The sequence below is a fragment of the Coccinella septempunctata genome, chromosome 8 (genome assembly GCF_907165205.1).
Source record: "Coccinella septempunctata chromosome 8, icCocSept1.1, whole genome shotgun sequence".
Taxonomy (NCBI): Eukaryota; Metazoa; Arthropoda; class Insecta; order Coleoptera; family Coccinellidae; genus Coccinella; species Coccinella septempunctata.
The window spans coordinates 19494857-19515047 of record NC_058196.1 but is presented as its reverse complement, the minus strand read 5'-3'; the positions used below and the strand labels follow the sequence as shown (position 1 = coordinate 19515047).

The window sequence follows — 20191 nt, the reverse complement described above, 5'->3', positions numbered from 1 at the left end:
TTCTTTAAATTCGTATTTGAGTGTGTCTGTTAACGCTTATTTTTTTAATTACCCGTTTCGTTCACGAAGATAGTCTTATTTTATTATTATGTACCTTGTGAAATTTTAGCGATTTCTAGAAAATGTGTTTAATTTTTTTACTCGGAAACGGTACCTCTTACGTCGAAATGTCAAGAGACCGAATTTGCTCCAAATCAAATAAGGATTTCAGAGTAATTTTTACTGTTGGAAAAACCAGTGGCGTATCACTTTTTTATCTGAAAATATTCAGTCTCGATGCAGTACAGACGCCACTGGTTGAATGAAAAATAATAATTTTATGCAAAAAGTGCACCCTTACGTTTAAAATCTATGTCCCAAATTTCATAAAAATACTTCGAGCACTGTAAAAGTTATTAATAAAAAACATTTTTTTCCATAAATTCAACACCCTGTACCTCGGATAAGAAGCATTTGTCGACATATGTTTGTATGACATATTAGGGCTTATTTTTGACGTAGAATACGTGGAATTTGAATATTCATCAATAATATCCTCGATGATATCTAATATTTTTCTGCAGCAGAGTCCAAATAATTACGCCCGATGTTCGAAATTGCGTCATATGCAAGGGCGAAATCTATTCTTTATATCGTGTAATACGAGAGGGGCCTTGCCTGGTCAATCCCTCCAATTCTTAAACCTGTTCCTCATTCATGAATGAAATCTCAGTGGGAATGAAAGGGTGGTTAACGGGAACAGTATTCGAAGGCTTTTGGGTAAGCAAATCGTTATCGAGACCCGGTTCTATCAGGGGTATAAAGTGTGGCAAATCGATTCGAAGTTCACATAATATTTTACTCAAATGATTTTTTTTATATTATAAACGAGAAATTTTCTCCCATGGTGGAAAAACAATTGGAATAAGGGATGAGTTGATTCATATATTTACAGGGTGAGTCTTTGACTCGTACGAATATTTCAACAGTTTATTCTCCAGGTCAAAACAAACACTGTTTTCCTATACATTTTTTTTCGTTCGGCCATTTTCAGTTTTCATAAGGAGCTGTGCCTGCCCTGGAAAATCAAAAATACCTTCAGAATAACTAGCTAAGTCTGTGACATCTTCTAAAAAAAGTTGCATTCGGTCAAAGTACCCAATTTTTCGAATATCACAGATATTTTTATTTTTGAACATCGAAATACTCGAAAACTGCTCATTATACGAGAAAATATGAAGAATACTTTTATTATACAAAACGTTCAAATGTTCATCAGATAGAGTCCAACTTAGTTCTAAGAGTTGGATTCTTTGAATTTTTGGTATTTTTGTGGTACGTAATGGCCATAATGAGAAAATTGGAAGACGTGGGTGATATATTGTGAATGACCTCAAGAATCTACTGTTAAAATATTTGTACGAGTCAAAGACTCAAACTGTATACTCTATAAGTACTTTTTTGATGAAAATTGCCTGTAGAATCACCCTGTCAAATTTGGCCCGAGATAACTTGCACAACCTGTATGCTCGAATGAACTACCGACGAAACAGGATGCATTTTGCGGCATTTTGTTTCAATTTAAAGTGAATTCAAAATATTCCACAAATCCTTTCATTTGTAGCTAAAGATAAATGATGAAGGTTTTTTTTTTATATGAATAATAGATATATCATCATATCTGTATTATTCCTATGCCTGCTCATTATTTAATTTGCTGATCCATTTGTTTATTTGCCCATTAGTTGTTCCATTTTAGCTATTTGAACATTGATAATTAATTATTTCGGACATCCATCAATTTATCAGCACCATGTTTCATATTATTTCCATAATCGAAATATAACATTCGTTTATTTGAACACTATACAGGGTGTATTTAAAGGTGAGCTTTTTTTTGAACTGAAGGTAGAACTGGTAAAAATAACGCGTTTCTCCATAAATCACCTACACAAAACTTTTAAAATGACAAAGTTGCAGAAAAATTGAAAATGATTACTGAAATAGATTCTAATACAAATGATCACAGATTCAGAATTATCGCAAAGCAATGGGAAAAAAACTTCTTGTGATGACTGACTCAACCATATGGTTTCGTTCAGGACATTTGACCGTTGTATTTTTACGTGGGAATAAAAACGGAAATTTAAACGATTTTATGAAAAGGCTAATTTCGATACCAAGTGGCAGAAAAATACTCAGGACCAAGTGTAAAAAATAGAATATTAATTCAGAAGATCATCAATAAAATTCGTCTAAATTATTCACGATCTTCTTCTTGTTCAAATCCTCTAGAACAATCGTCGTAAAAATGGGATGACTTAAAGCAACAATAATAGTAATTGTCAACATAAGCACTTTCAATAAACTGCTTCAACTTTCTACACTTTTTTCACCCTAAATCGCTCAATACAACAATTTTTTCAAGTGGCCTGATGCAACTAATCAGATATACTCGGAAGTACCTACTTAACTAATCATTGTCCAGCCATATGTTTATGTTTTGTTTCGTTTTTCGATGCCGAAGTCATAAACCACAGTCCCGTACTTATAATGAAATTTTGTCGAACTTCCAGGGGTTGTAGCTCAGCCATCTTGAATATTTTATATGTTTGGTGAAGTGACTCATTTTGATGACTTCTACCTTCTATCAAAAAAGCCTCACCTTTGAAAACACTCTGTATATTTCAAAACATACACAGAGAACGTTCCTCAATCGACATAATTGTCGATAACCTTACGTCACACCTAAACTTCAATGACATGAATTAAATAAGGAAATCTTCCTGAGTCCGTCTGTCTGACTCTTACTAGAAATACGGATTGCGGCGACTAGATAATTCGAAATGTCTCGGTTATAAGTATAATTAGGAGAATACATTCAGATTTGTGACGCTGTTAGCTATTTATAAGGCCCTCTACAAGTATCTTATATATTTTATTCGGTCGACCACATATTAGAAGTCACTAAAATTTATAGAGAATCCTAAAGAACCTGAAGAAATTCTTCCTTTTTGTCTATATATACAGGGCGACCGGATTTAAATATCACATATTTCAAGGTGTGATTCTACAGGGCAAAAGATGAAGAATCCCCCAAAATCCTAACTGGTGAAAACAAATTTACTGATTCTCACCAGTTGTGGAGATAAAAGGCTTTTAGAAAATTGGAAGTAATTCAGTTTATTCGCAATTTTTCTAGATTTTTGGTTTTGTTGTTGAAGAGGCTATAGCTCATTTTTGGATCTAAGTTGAGATGAAGTTTTCTTCATATTTTGACCTATAGAATTACCCCGCAAAAAATATGGACGTTAAATCCTGTAGAATGAAATTGAAGTTCCTAAATGTTTATTGAATAAGTTCTACTGTATAATAAAAAATAAAATGTGACAAAATTCGAGCAAATGTTAGAGATCGAAATTGTTATTCATCAACTAGGTATCCCATCGATGTGAATAGACAGTAGAATAGTGATAAGTCATGTTATGCAGTCATATTATAAATACGCGATAGGAAAATTTTGATAGAGAAATGTGGTGTCCAATCCTTGCTCGAATCACATACCAGTCTTCTCAGAATTTCTTATATAAAATGATACCCAGTATTTCCAATAAGATGTTTCTCCCTCAACATGGCGCAGTGTATATTATCTATTGTGTAATAAGCTTCATCCGTAAAACTAATATTATTAAATGAAAAAGTAAACTCTGAAACTCTGTCGATGATGAAATTTTCTTGTGATTCTATGTCTTGGATTGGTTTTAAAAATCATATTTTACTAAAGCGACGAAAAGAATTCTTTTAAATGATCTATTTCTATGATATACCCTACCAATAATTTAGTTACCCCTAGACTAAGCTAAAGGCTCATATCTATGGATATATACCCTAGTATGAATCGAAGAATTGGAAAACGTATTAATAATAATGAACCAGTCATATTTTCTCGGGGGTTTATTGAAAACTTTTCCATAGTAATTGTCCATTTTCAGGCAGTTTTAACATAATGATACGCTAAATGATATACATGGATGAGAATAATTTTGATGATTCGTTCATTTATGCAACTCATTGATTTGTCGAACGCCGTACATTGGAAGGGCATGAATGAGACCCTAGAATATTTTCGAGGGTGATTTTTCTATAACTGGAATAAAATGGAAGTTCACCCTTTAGGGTAACATCAAATGATGAATCAATAAATATGAGGCACTTCAGATTGTTTTGGAAATGAATTTTTAAAAAGTTCGATATTCAGCACCCCCATAATGAATTCTATTGATCGAGAAAATGCTGTTTCTTGTTCGAGAGACAGTCGAAACATTATCCATGCAAATGATGTAATTCGAATATAGAGGTTCGTAGGAGGACAGAAATTAATTATGTATTCTGAATGTTGTTCACGACAGCAACGGAAAGGTACCCTAATGTTGAAATAACGAAATCTAACACTATCAATTCCAAGGCCAACCTCAAATATACGTTCTTTCAATGCCGAAAACGTAAACATAAACAAACAAGTTGGCCATGAAATTCGGTGAAGTGTGAATTTGCCTGTGCCAATTCGAAAGTTTTTCCAGGAAATTATATATAATTGATGAGGAGGAATATAACTTACAATAACACAGTTGCTTTGTCGACTGGTTAGCATTTTCGGCAATTTTCGAAAACTCGTCTCGTCAAAGGTAGGAATCACTCGATTCACGATCACTTCACTGCGAACGATCAAACCGTACTTTTAACTCTTGTTTGCAGGCTGGCTATCTGTAGAATAGTGGTGTGTTACGTTGCTGCGTGACACGATACTCGTTTTCGCTGCTTACTACTACTGCGCGGTATCCATTGGATAGAACCAAATAAACAATTATTGAGAAAGAGAGGGTGATAGAGGAAACAAACAATTTTCAAATGAATAAGAATTCCTTTGAAGTTTATTGAGCAGTGGAGGTGGAAGGAAACATGGAAACGTCCTGTTCTAATTCGGGCAGGTATTACTTCCACCCACACAACGAAAGCTATTGGCATGGGCGTAGATGAAACCTGGGTTTTAACTGTACACTTCTGGACTAGCAGTTTTGTAATCATATTTGGTTTATTCTCTCGTATTATAGCCTTTGCACCAATTCTATGAAATAAACTTGGTTGAAGAATTCAATCCATATTAACTGCGCGAATGTAGAAATTAATACTAATTCTCCTGATAGTGTCTCTTGTGATTTTTCTGAGGTATATTTGCTTCAAATCTTTCAACAGTTATATCCTAGAGTATTATAGACGATGAAACTAGCTCTGAAGAAGATTTTAGAATTCAAATACCTGACGTTCAACCTGTCAACTAAATCAATCAAAGAATTATCAAAGTTGACGTCTAAACGTGATTTTTAGCTTGTGCTGGGAGTTCCAAAATGGTCGTCACGGTGAGATGATTACTTTTTCTCACGTTTTGGAGCTCCCCGAGTAAAAAAGAGCCTCAAAGAAATGATATATTCTGAGTTGTGGACGTTTGTGAAGTAAATATTGTAAAAGTGTAGGTATGGTGATTGTTAAGCAATAAATCAACCGTATTTGAAAGTCCGCGTGTTTCATGTGTAACTGGCGATCAGACTGATGAATGAGAATAGCAATTAAGAGCTTCTGTACCAGCTTTGGTACCAGATTCCAGGTTAAGGTTGATTCTGACTATAACCTCCATGTCCATACCATAATCCTTCCTTCAAGTTTCTTGCGTATTCTCACCATAGACTTATTATATTTTAATATGTCTATGATTCTCACTATACCTTCCATCTACTCTGCATACCTACAGGGTGTCGCATGGGACACGGATTGACTATAAAAATTAATTACTGGCTTTCCATAGAAAGGTACAGGGTGATTTTCGAAATTAGTGGAACTACTGAGACCATCATGAAGGCTAACTTATCGACGGAATTTATTGATACTTAGTACGTTATTGACATACGCCGAGATCGAGTCAGAGAGATATCGATTATTATTTCAATTCCAGTACCGGACTCCATTGATCCTAATAGTGTTTAGGGTAAAATTATCACTTTGTACTTCGAATTTCGAATGATTTTTCCGCTTTTTAGGAACAAACTAAATTTAGTTTGTTGGTAATTCTTTTTTTATGAATTTTTGAAATTGGACAAAGTTAGAAAATAGTTATTTGTGCAACCAGTTGGGAAAAACATTATTTCTCGTAATGAGCGTGTTTCTGCGTAACGAGCAAAGCGAGAACGCGAAATACGAAAAATAGTGTTTCTCAACCTGTTTCACAAAATATTTTTCCTAATTTTGAATAGGATGTTGCTATGACTTCAAATTAAAAGTACCAAAAACGGTTTTAAAAGCTTCTCTCGGATTTTTCACTCGGTTACTATGAAAGCGAAATATTTTACTTTTTAAACGTTTAAAAACGTCAATGAGTTTTAAAAAGTGTCACTTTATATATCAAAATTAGAAAAATTTAATTTTCTCACCTAAAAAGGACATAGACATGATTGAATATGAAACGTGGAAGTATTCGTGAAAAATCATATGCAGGTAGTCGGAGCTTTAATGAACACATTTAGTAATGAAACAAAAACAAATGAAAAATACTGAAATGCATTAGTAAGCAATAAAAATAAAGAGGGGACGAATGAATTCCTCATATTCAGTCAATGTTATTTCAAGTGTTGCACGAAATGAAATGAAAGCCATTCGCTTGAACAGGTTATCCAAAATTGATTTTGGGTGTTTCTGGTTCTTCTAGACTAAATAGTCGAAAATTTTGAGAGGAAGCCTGGGCTCGATTTCCGTGAAAATTCCATATGTGGAAATCGTTCCAAGATATCTTCATTTGTTTTGAAGATATAACTATATTTTGTCGATTTCGAAAATGTGCCATATATAATTTCTTTAATTTCAAAAATATCTAAAAACGATAAAATCTTTCTAGTGGCACTTTTTCACTGGGAATACGACACTTTATTCATTTTGTTTAAATCTGTTGCACTAATAAGGGTGGAAATTTTTTTTAAGACGAATGCATTATTTTTTGATCTCATATCATACAAAAAATTGTTCTTCAAAAATATATATGTATGTAGATATATAACTTACAATCTTACATCTTCTAGACAAAATCACTAACTGTTGAGTTTCACATAGATCATTGTATTTGAGATTCACTTCCATATCAACCAAGTTTTTTTCTATACGATCTTCATCCTGAGGATCTCAATTGTACCGATTTTAAAAATTTCAGCTTCCTAAACTCTGAAATGTCTTTTCCATGTCTATTTAATTGGATCCAAGTTTTTGGAATAATTTTGTGGAAAACTCTTATTTTCTCTGAAAGTATTACAAATAGGAAAGACAAAAATACTCAGATGGGGAAGAAAAAAAGTTATAATATAGTGCCCCATTTGAAATAACGAAGTTTGCAGTATTTTTTCGTATGAACAGTAACAGCGGAACATTGATAATATTTTAGTCATCTGGATCAGAAGCATAAACCCAAGTACCCAAATTTTCAGAACAATCCTATGATCCGTTCTCCGTAAACGTCTAATAGGCCACCTAGCGTGGGACACCCTGTATATTATGCAGGAAAATTACAAGCATCCATCGATATCAGTACGTTGTTTTTTATGAAATTATTTATTCGGATATGCATTGAATGAACATTTTCTGATTTTACAGTGTGCATACCTACTCCCAATTATTCACAATAAACAATGAATAATATATTATTTTTCACCATCCAAGAAGAGCGTTCTCGAGCAAACTTATTAATATTGACCCAACAATACAAAAAATAAAATTCATGTCACAAATTTTGGAAAGGGTACCTACTAGAGGAAGTATAACTTATATACCAGGAGATCTACCTTTACTTGTAGATTTGCCTTAAAGGAACATAATGAAGTGAATTTCATAAATACCGAGGCATTGTACCTCACTTTTGTCAAACTGACGTTAACCTGTCAGAGACAGAAAGGAGTTTATTCTGCGATCGTGGATTTGTTTACATTTACGTTTGGAAACGTCAAAAATCTTGAAATTCCCAAGTTTTTTCTCTTATTTCCGAACTGACTCCAGGTCTGAGATTGCTACCTTGGCACCTTCGACTTTTGGTCGATTTGTCTTGCGGCCGGCGAGACGCAGCGGTTTGGACAAATATACCATTTACCGAACTCTCTAAATCAGCTGATTTCATACTCACATTCGTTGCTTACGAAATAAGTATATATTGATAAGTATATACAGACTGGTGTATGCTGATAATACGCTTGTTTGTGTTGTTTATCTGTATTACAGTTGAGTTTAATGATAATATCTACTGCCATTGATTGACAATAGCCGTTTTGATCAACAAGTTTAGAATCTCCTTTGGCGTCGAATAATGATTCACACACTTTCAATTTCAGATTGATTTCAAATTCAGAAATATTCATATGAGTACATATATGTATTCAATTTTATTTATTCTACCAAATGCTTGATCGAGCAATCGAAAGATCGAAAGAAAATAATACTTGAACAAATTATATACTAACCTTCCGAATGGAGGACTGTATTTTTATTCTTTCCTTCTCTGCTGAAACTGTGTTTCCAGTTCTTCCTGTTCGATGAATCTCCAACTGGAATAAAAAAAAAAAGTTGAATTAGGTACACGTGAACGTGTGAAATCTGTATCAGATTTTTTGGTCAGGTTTGTGTTTTTCGTGTTGTGCGTCACAAATCCCCCAATCCCCATAAAAGTGTTAAAATCACTGTAGTTATCCACTTTTTAGGTTAGTCTCAGTTCCCAGTATCAATCTGATGCTGATACAGAATCTAAACAAAAAAGCTTCGTGGAGAGATCAGGATTCAGGATGTATAAAAAAAATGAATAAAAATATATTTCCAATAATCTCTATAAAAATCCATTCAGAAAAATTTATTTCCTCTCAAATCAACCGAGTCTTATTAGGTCGATTCATTCAGAATTGAATCCGCCTTTGCTCTGCCGAATTCAAAAATCATTGTTACAAAGACAGCTATCAATGCAGGCTTCAAACTTTTAAATTAATCCTCGTAAATGCATATACGGGGTAAACATTCCAAACTGAAAATGAAAATCCAATGTTTCTCGTTACGTGCTATCTATTTAATATCGTTTGAGCTGTACAAAATTTAATTGAAAAACAATAACTCAATCAGAAGATATCGACAAGTATATTTTCAGCAGAAACACATTAGTTGTTGAGTGCAAAACAGTTGCGAATTCAAAGTCCACGAGATCACATCAATGAGGAATGGCCAACTAGTTGCTGAGAACCTTGTATAATTTGAATCTCCAAAAAGGAGAAATAAATGAAAGAACCAACCGCAATAGCATCGAAAAGACTGAAAAGATTACATAGTTGCTGGTTCCAGCATCGAAAAAACCCAGTGATATTTCGAAAGATTCATACACACGCAATGCTAACCCTGCATGAGTTATTTATGCAAAAATTGGTCAGAATATTCGTAGATAAGAAAATTCCCATTGCGGTTACGATTGGAATATTTATCGCTCAGTGATTAAATGTAGTAATATTTTTGTGCCATCCCTTGACCTAATGATGATTCAACTATACAACTTTGAACTGGTAAATAAATACACTGGTTCCATGAACATTGAACTCATGTTGTTCTGAAATGATCATGTGATTCTGCATCATATAACAGGCCAGCAGTTATCTGAACTTTATCGGGGAAAACTGGGATAAAAAGAAGCCAGTCAATACCAATCTGCAAAAGTCCAACTCTTCAAATATGAATTTATACACTTTTACATAAGCGTGGAATTTCGGAAGTCTTCTATACAAATCTTGAGATGAAGGAAATATCAGTAATAAATGCTAATTTTGAATGGAATATTTACTTGTGCTATGCAGAAATATTTAAATCTTGAAATCAATGGACCAAACTTGTTTCAGCAAGCCGAAATAATAAAAATTGGCCATAAAGGTCACAAAAACCAGTTTTTTTGAATTATCTGCTCTCCTGGGCTTTGAATTGTTTTCGCATTCATTATTAAAGTTGTAGAGCATATCATTTTCTACAAATTTTGTCCGCAGCAATTTTTTCTACGTTTTAACGTTTTTGAGATATATGGCGATGAATGTACATTAGACAGGGTTTCCACATTGACCTTGGCCTTCGCATCTGTGGCTAAGCTCCTCGCCCATATCACCCTCTAGCTCAGACAATAGTTGTAGAAAATGTTATGCTCTACAACTTTCATAATGAATACAGAAACGATTAGATGTAAAGGAAGGGAGATTTAAAAAAAAATGCCCTGTAATACTCTTCAAGCTGTCAGATGAAGAAAACCACCCCTGATTAGTTTCAAATTAAAGGGCCAACACGTCTGCAACACCGAGATTAACCATCTGTATGAAAATCTGACACGCTCGAGTACAAGTAACGATTTTTTTGCATTTTCAAAGGACCTCTGTGACCTTGTGTGTACGTCCGAATTGTCAGTCTCTTGAAAAGTAACTTTCTTTGGGTCCTATTAACATATCTTCTAAAAATCTGACACTCCCGAAATTTTTTTTTCACCATTTTCAACTCTTCCGTACGGCCAGCCCCACCACGCAGACTGTCACATTAACATAAATTAATTATCAGAGACACATAGGGCATATACAGTATCTTAATCTGACATGCTCGAGAACGTACACCTGACGATTTTTTTCTACATCTTTGAAAACCCGCTGAATATTTCAAGGTAACTTCTAGAGTAAGGGATTAGGGAATGAGTTACCGGCCAGGCAAAGCAACCCCAACTTGATTTTTTTCAAAATTAGGTAGGGGAATATCATAATGATTGTATAAAATGATCAATGGTATAAGAACTGCATCATTACCATATTTCAAATATGGGGTTTTAAAATTTAAATCGCACTGTTTCAAGTTCACGATTTGGCAACAGCGCCTACTAGAAAATAAAAAGAACAATGTCCGATCAGCTTGTTTATAAAATAATAGCTGTTTATTTACAGCAATCATAAGGCGTGTACTTACTGGCAAGCCTCAACAGCAACCGGCCATAAAAATCCCATAAAATTTTTTATGACCTTCTTCGTTCGTCGCAGACTTCATAGACAAACATCTTTGTCTATCTCATCAAGATAGTGTATTTGTTGTCTTTTATTATCAACGCATATTTCAGTCGACGTTGCCAACTTGTGCAATTGACACAAAACGCTTTAACCCATTTTTATTTTTCATTTTTAAGAACTTAAAATAATTTTTTTTGGGAAACGGTTGAAATGGTTTATTTCAAAATGTGACATTTCAAACATATTCAATAAAAAATACATCATTTTTGTCAGAAGGATTTCTTATTCATTCCTTTGATTTCGATCATTGTCTTCTTCTTCTTCTTTTATTGTGCTCATTATCCTTGGAGTAATTTTTGAGTTTTACTTGTAGAAACATTTGTGATTTTGTTATGAATGGATTACCTACTTCAGAAACGTAGAATTTCTCTTGAATATCTCGGTGAATTTTAGACATATGGTTACATCATTTATTATTTGTTTAAGCCTAAAAGGCAACGAAACTTTCAATTGAAAACTGACAAAAATGCAACATTCAATAAAAACTGTAACTGTAATAATCCTGAAAACTTTTTATTGAATGTGAAATTTCATTGTCTTTCAGCTTTGAGAATATATTGTAAACCAACAAGCTTCTGCGACATTCAGGAATATTTTATTTAACATCAATCAACTCTCTGTTATTCGTTTCAAGCTTTCAGGAAACGTTTAGATCTCGGGCTTCAAGCATTTGAAGTGGGCCAAATGAGTTCATTACAATTTACTGATACTTGGTACCTAACTCCCAAGACAACACAATTTTGAGTACAAACGAACATTTACCGATTTTTCAAACCTTGATTTGGTGGCTCCCTTGTGATAATGAAACCATGTAAATTTCAAATTAAACTCATAAACTCGCTATTAACATTGTCTATCTACAATTCATATGTGGTGACTAATTTGTTCATCATATGACTGAAAAAAATAATAATTGTTTCTTCGATATCACATTTATATCCGGTGTCTTCTCATACTTTCCGTTATTCGTCATTTTCATTTAGGAAACAATAAAACGATATACCTTCTTATCTAGTTATAGTAATACTGTTTCATTAAGTGATTAAGTTAGTGATTCACGTTTTTCTTCCATTCAATAATACGATCACAAGTATTTGTTAGGGCGCCGACTTTTAGGCAGCGAAAAACCTTAAAGATGCTCATCCGACCATGCGCATTAGACTGACATCCTTTGTCCAATCCAATGCAGAAGTAGATTGAACTCTCACTAATAAATATTTGATCATTTTTGAGAATGAAAGTACTCTTCATAGTTTTTCGTAATGCAAGTAGGTCATTTCATATTCAAAAATAAAAAATATCTGCAAAATTCGACAAATTGGGTATTTGGGCGAATTAAATTTTGTTTAAAAGATCCACAGATGTGTATAGGGCCATAGATTTACCTGGTAATTCTAAAGGGGATTTTGTTTTTCCAGGGGTGGCATAGCTCATTATAATAACTTGAAATCGTTTTATCTAAATGGAAAATAACTGTGAAAACTGTTTCTTTTGACCTCAAGAATCTAATATGTACAAGTTACTCGGTATAGTACGCCTTTGCAAAACTTTCGGCTCACAGACGTAAATATCCAGGGCCAAAAAGATTGGAAATCCTCAAGTTTTTAATCATGATGTTCCAAGGGCTGATTATTTTTGAACTATGACCCTCGAAATACTTCCATTGTTCGAAAGATTGCGAATCGATAAATCCATAAACGTTGATCCCGACTGTATTAATGAATTGTTGCCGATATGTTATCAACTCGGTGATGAAACTGAAATTCCAATAATGTACTGGCGCCATCACTCATTCATTGAGAAAAAGCATCAGATATCGAAGGGCATAAGCAGGATTGAAGCTTTCTGCTGGAGTTTATCAGTGCTTGAAATAGAGATAACGGATATCGGCAACTGTTTATTCAGGTTTTGCACGTGTTTCCACTTCCCTAGTTATTTTCCATCATACAAGGGTGCGGTTACAGGCACAGAACAGACCCACTTACTTTATGGTTACAGGGTGATTCTGATTATCTGATTTACTATTCGAAATGAGGTGGGATGCATATCGAGGTATATTTCAAAACACATAACCTCTGAGATATTGAGTGCCCAATCAGTTATTCTCCACTTAATTAAACAACTGGATAAAAAAAATTAACACTGCTCTAACCTTAACCCGACCACAGACACAAAAGACGGCGAGCAACATATCCATGGTTGTTTGGTATTCTGGTGCAGCTAGCTAGGATTTATTACACCTCATGATTATGTAGTACATAATCATGAGGAGCCAAACATCAGAGTTTTTCATGTTTTCGCATATATACTTTATGCCTTTGAAACTGTCTGCCACCGGACGTATTCTGGGTAGCTTTGACCTTTTAGACCTGCCGTATGCATAAATGTTTAAATGCCGTATGATGGAACGAATAAACTTTTTCTTCCTACATTTGATTTACTTGTAATTGAAATGTTTAATCAAATTTGCTCCGAAACAAGATTTCAAGGAGATCAATGAGATGCAAAATAAGTCAATTTTCACATAACTGACCTCGAAAACGAGATGTGTAAGAGAAGCCTTACGGACAAAACCTGATAAATAATCCTTCGCGGGTTGACTACGGTAAAAACCGAATAGTGGGAGAGCGCCTCAGGTTTCGTTTATTGATCTTCCGAGAAGAGTTTATACATGACTGCGGCCTAATTCAAGGATTGTAGATCATATTATAGTGTTTTCTATAATCCTTAGCATCTTCAGGTTCGGCGACAGAGGATAGGCTTACCCAATTTCTTACTTTTTGAAAATAAGTATCTGATTTGCGGGTTATGTAGAAATAGCCTCGGAATAAAGGAAAAAGCGTTTTTTTCGTCTTCCTGGAGGTTTTATAGTAACATTGAAAGGGATAAACAATTTCACATCAAGAATTTGTGAAACTCTATATGAAATAATTGTATTCTGTCCATTTCATATTGAAAAAATTGATAAGACTGTATCGTATTCTTCATTACAAACCAGCACCAATAATTCTTGGTTATATAATATAAATGAATATAAAGATAATAATAAGAAATGATTGTAAGTCGAAACGAATTTCGTGAATTTTTGGATAATACACAACTAGATTCTTTCAGATATCGATTGAAATTCATTCTGGAAGGATTCTGCATTTTCTGAAACTTTTTATTAAGTAATGAGGATAAATTCAGATGCATACCACCCGACGATGGTGTTACGGTCTGAATTGAGCTAGCCAATTTGCCATCGTCAAGGCCCCAAATGGAGTACGCTCCACCGAAGGAAAGCAGATGCTGACCATGGGTTCGGTTTCGTCGGGTGGTATGCATCTGAATTTATCCTCATTATTTTATTCATTGCCGTTAAGGCGCTATCACTTTTCATTCTTTTTATTAAGGTTTTCACAAAATCAATTATAAAATTGAAATAAACGATTTGCCTCTGCGTAAATTAATTTTCGTCTGATGAAGGAGTCTGATATAGACTCCGAAACGTTACTATATATAATTATAATTTCAAAGTTCTTTTTTCAGTCCATTGTCAGGCAACAATTTTTTCTACTTGATTTGCTCCTGACAAATTTTTCAATTGATTTTGTTCCAGAGATTGGGAGTGAAAACCCTAAAAAGTTTCAGGAAACGAGATTCTTTTCTTGATTTTTTTTCTAGGTTTTATATCTCTAGGTAGGTAAATTTTACATATAAAATTTCTCTCTTTATAAAGAGAGATGGAACTCTTCAATAGTGTGTTTTGGAATTAGTTGTTTCGGAGAAAAAAGGATTTTTTTTTTAAATTTACGCATTTTGTATCTTTTCAACGGAACCGAATAGGTCGATATGAGAAAAAATTACAAATTTTTACTATTTCAGGAGAGGAGCCTGATGCCTAGTAATTGTTGTTCTGTGGATATAGGAGCAGGAAATATGGGTTCCTCAGACTGATAATGTAGGGCAAAATTGAGTGTAAAAGAGGGCCTGGGAGGAGACAGTATTTCTGGTTAAAGAATTTAATAGATTGGACTGATGGTGTAGGTTCTGAAGCATTGCTAAGAATGACTCAAGATCGAGAACGATTTGTCGAAATTGTAGCCAACCATCTATAAGAAGATGGCACCCTAAGAAGAAGGGTTCCAAGAAACCAAACAGTTGGCGATTCAATAGACAATTCAACTACGTGTTCCAAAGTGAACCGAAAATAAGGAATGCAAAAACAGAAAAATTAGACATTTCCGAAAACATGGTCAGTGATTTGAAAGTTTGGTATGAAAATATTACAATCACCAAAAATAAAAGAGGTATTATTAAACTCGAAATGATTTAAGACCTATACTTACGAAAACTAAACCATTGAATGAAAAATCAAAAAATTGTGTTTACAACATTCACTGTATTTGTAGTAAAACTTATACAGGTGAGACGTCTAGACCTCTAGAAAAAGAAAGCGCGAAAAATCACATTAAAAATAGAGAAATTAATAGATCACAGATTGCAGATCGTGTGTGTTCTAATACAGGAGACCGTATGATGGATTTGAATAACAGTAACATTTTAAGGACAGAACCGAAATCATAAACGAAAAATTAAAGAGTCCACTTGTGTTTTGTTGAATAAAAATAATAATTTGGCCAATTGTTCAATAGGAATAGATCGTATTTGGATTGATGCCAAAATTAAATGAATCAACAATCAACTGTGTGTTGACAAATGTCGATTGACAAACTACAATTCTAAAGTTTTTCAAGAATTCGACTGATGAAGGAGTGTGATATAGACTCCGAAACGTTACAAAGTTTTACCATGAAGTTTAATTTTTCGTTCATTGACAGGCAACAATTTTTTCCATCTTACTTGCACCAGGGAGAATATCGATTATTTCAATTTTTTAATTTATTTTGTTTCAGAGACTGAAAGAGTGAAAACCCCAAAAAATTTCAGAATGTGCAGAGTACTCCCAGATTGAATTTATCTCTTGTTGTATTTATCCTATCCAAATTGATTCATAATAATATATGGGCATAATAATACTGGCATAAGTAATGGAATTACTTATGCCAGTATTCGGGGCATACAGAAATTCTTTTGTGTATCTCAAAATAGAAAACAGTTGATGATTCAATGCACAATTGCATCCAAAGAGAGTTTTGAAGTGAAAATAAAATGAAAATCCAATGGGATTCTTTCCAGAATATTGAAATTCCATTTCGATTTTCGTACTTATTATGGACCAAAACGAATTTTTGTTATTGAGTGAGAAAATGAAATTCCCTATGTATCGATCACCTTCTATTAATACTCTGAAATATCATCCCGATGAAAGTAAAGTATCGATAAATTTCGACACGATTGCAACGTGTGCACGCGTTTGAGGGGATAACCTATTTCCTGTTTAACTTTCCGGGAACCTATCAATCGAAATCAATACGCTACGAGAATAATAAATCTTTTGTTATTTCTCCAGACCTATAAAGATGTTTACTTATTCAAGAAGTGAATCACGGCTTATTTTTAGCATTTCTACGCAGAGGCGTATCGAAATATCAATTCGCGGTACTCGACCTTCAAATTTCGCATGAAAAGGAAAACAGATCTACAGGGTGTTGCTGATTTGAATGACACTTGGTATATGGGAACCAAAAATGAGGGATATTTAAGTCGAAAATAAATGATTCGTTTCCTTTCTGGAAGTTTCACTTGAACTGCCTCGCTGAAACGTGTACAGGGTGGGCAAAATTCGTTGTCTACGTCTCAGTTTTAATGAAGCTGGAATAACTCGCTTATTCGAACTCGTATTCGAAATCTGTTGTTACATTATATAGGCACTTTTTCATGAGGAATTTCAATATGATATTATTGTATTTTTTGATCCAGTCATTTTCGAGATACCACAGAGAATTTAAATTTTTCAAATGTGAACTATAGTGGAAAGTTCTTTAATCTTGCTGCAATTTTTTTGCTGATTTCAAAAATGTATCATATGTCGCATTTCACATGAATATCACAAGAGAAAAAAAATTTAAACGGTGTAGACCCCCTTCGTAGAGAATTTTCCCAATATTTGTTAGTTTCATCAAATTTAAGAGGTAACTACAAAATTTTATCGTAGAAGCTGACATAGAAAACAGAACACCCAGTATCAATGAATTTACTTGAAAGAATTTCTATAGAGAGGAGAAAATTTCAACAGCTTAGCGAGATTGATAAGGTATAAAGTATAAAGTGGCCTTACACGAGGCTGGTTTGTCCTTTAGAGAAATAGATAAAAGAAAACTACTATAAATGTAATTTTATAGCATGGCTATATACTACGATGTCCAAGGAACTTTACACCCTTTGTTAATTATCGAGATCTCCTTCCAATTCTATCTTATCGATAGGAGTGGAATATAATCCAACAAATCCAGCATATCAATATAATTCCTATGAATGGCACTTCAGAATAGTAACGCTAAGTATACGGAAGTCTCGTTCTCTCGTTCTCGAGAGTCCTGTCTCGTCTTGAAAACGAAGTCTTCAATCCCTTTTGAAATATTCAGTTCGAATATTTTCTAGGAGAAGTAGTTATATTTCAAAATATAATCTCATGTGAATAAAGCTCTTGCAAAGTGCCATTTTTATATTCCGAAAACGAAAGTTCGATGAAATCCCATTTCTCATTTTCAAGTTCAACACCATCTTTTTTCGGCAGTTCATATTTTATAGAAAATTTCGTAGCATTTTTTTCGAACCCGGAATTTATTTCAAACACCCTGTATAATAAATAGGTTTCCATGTTTTCTGAAACAACTTTAGGCGCAAAAAAGTAAACCAGAGTTACACACTAAATTAAAAGAAAGAAGATGTCCAGCGAAATTGTGAAAATCGAAAAATTGGAGTATCGAGCCATCATCAAGTACCTGTATTTAAAAGGGTTAAGAGGTAAGCAGATTTACGAAGATATGCTTTATACCCTTGGTGATCAATGTCCTTCGTATGCGACCGTGAAAAATTGGACTTCAAGCTTCAAAAGAGGTAAATTTTCCATTGAAGATGAAGACTGATCGGAAAGGCCAGTTTCTGTGTCAGTCCCCGAAAATATCGATGCAGTTCACGACATGATTTTATCAGATCGTCGAATTGGACTAAAACGGATATCTGAAGCACTGAATATTTCATACGAACGCGTTCATCATATAGTTCACGTCAATTTGGACATGAGCAAAATTGCTGCAAAATGGATCCCAAAATGCTTGATTGTTGACCAAAAGTGTGCAAGGGTATATAGACTTCCTTCTTGAACCGAATTGTTACTATGGATGAACGGTTCCGCGCAAAATCCTAGGTTAGATTTTTGAATCATGCCCACTATGACTTGAGCCCACACGTCACGTCAGAGTAATCTGTACCTAGGCACCTTTACACTTGTTTGTAAACCTACAACTCTAACGATTTGTCAAAATCAGTCGTTCGTTGTCGTGGGGCACACAAGCTTTTCCCTCCATTGAATCGCGTGCTGTTTTGGTCGAGTATTGTGTTTTGTGCATGTTTTTGGAAAAAATATTCTTCCTGTCGTTAGATTAGAGTGATTAGACTATAAATTTCTCAGAAATGCCTCTTTACAGTGATAATAAAAAGCTTTGTGTGCCTCAGGGCAACGAACGTTCAGCTGATTTTAACAAATCGTTAGAGTACCCTATTCACCCACTGAACTAACCTTTTGCACGCGTATCAAGGCCATGATACTCGGATCGATGTTTTTTATTCACTGAGTCATGATACCATAGGCCCTACTGCGATTTTGCATTTTGATCTTGAACAAGGCTGTGCTAAGAACCAAGACCTAAGAAAGGAACAATCTACATGATTGGCAGATGGAACTTATGCGCCTTTTCGCATATTTTCATTAGAGAAAGCAATTTTCAAAGAATCTCTGTTGAACAACGATGCCAATCTTTAAGACAATTCACAAATGCTGTTTAAGTTGTCCGTTTAATGGGGTTTGTAATCTCTCTGATAATTTTTCGTATGATTCGAATGGTTGGATGAAAGTTTTTATGAAAAAATTCAAACTCACCATCTGTGCTGCTTGAAGCAGTTTCAGTAGGATTAATGTGCCCCACTTCATCGATCGAATTCTCGCTGTTAAAATCTTGGATTCGTATCTGTGAAACATTCTTATACTTTGGAATGGCTCCTTTCGAACTGCCGGCCATACTGAAGTAGTTCTCATCATTTGACCTCTCAATGTGAGATGTGAAATTGGATTCGATACAAGCTATGTCATCATGTGTTATAATTGGAGGTAACACAAGATGTTCATTGCTGTCACTTGATTCTGATATGATGTCGGATCTTTGGCCTTCTTCATTAGAGGGCAGCTCCTTTCTTCCAGAATTTACGTGTTCTTCATCTAGGCTCCTACTCCGACTTAAAACTTCTGGACACGTTTCCTTTGCATCAGATGAACTTTTAGTTTCAGGATTTGCATGTCCCTCATTTCTTGAAAATGTTCTCCATTTTCGAATATTCTTTTTACCTTTGGACAATTTATTTATCAGAGTTTCACTCTTTTTCACATTCAACTCCGGATAACTATACACAAACTCCCAAGATCTCCAAAATCCTGCAGATCGATGCCTGTCAGCGTATGTTTGACCAGTCGAGGGGCTTGATCTTCGAGTGGTGTGTTTTGACCTTGGTGTCATACTCTGAACATAGGCACTATCATCGGTCTCTGATGATGGAAGGTTTGAATTTATCCCGGGAATGCATCTATTGCATATAATAGACAGACCCGGCATTTCCGCGAACTATGTAATATAAATACTGGGTGGAATACGCCTACACTATCGTGTTCTGGGCTAGCCTAGCACTCAACCGACTGTCGGTATATGAAAAATTGTTTCAACTTTTCCGATAATCACAGGAAATTACGCTGTTCTATTTGGATTCTTACGAGATTGTGGTGATAAATGCCGATAAAGAAATATAGTACATATATCGATAACTCATTGAATATTTTGCACTTATAAGCGAGATAAAATATGGATTGAAAGAATTTTAATTGAAAAATTTTTGGTACCTTGAAAATAGAT

At 34.3% G+C, this 20191-nt stretch overlaps 1 protein-coding gene across 1 annotated transcript in view; it reads right to left on the bottom strand.

Moving 5' to 3' along the window:
• LOC123318628 (death-associated inhibitor of apoptosis 1-like) overlaps positions 1-19963 on the bottom strand; it is a 28293-nt gene extending 8330 nt beyond the window's left edge. Inside the window, exons 1-2 of the mRNA XM_044905300.1 lie at positions 19171-19963; positions 8526-8609 (exon numbers count right to left, since the gene is read on the bottom strand). Of these exons, the coding sequence (XP_044761235.1) occupies positions 8526-8609; positions 19171-19897 (811 nt within the window). The 5' untranslated portion in view covers positions 19898-19963. The remainder of the gene's footprint in view (positions 1-8525; positions 8610-19170) is intronic.
• Positions 19964-20191: the final 228 nt, after the last annotated feature.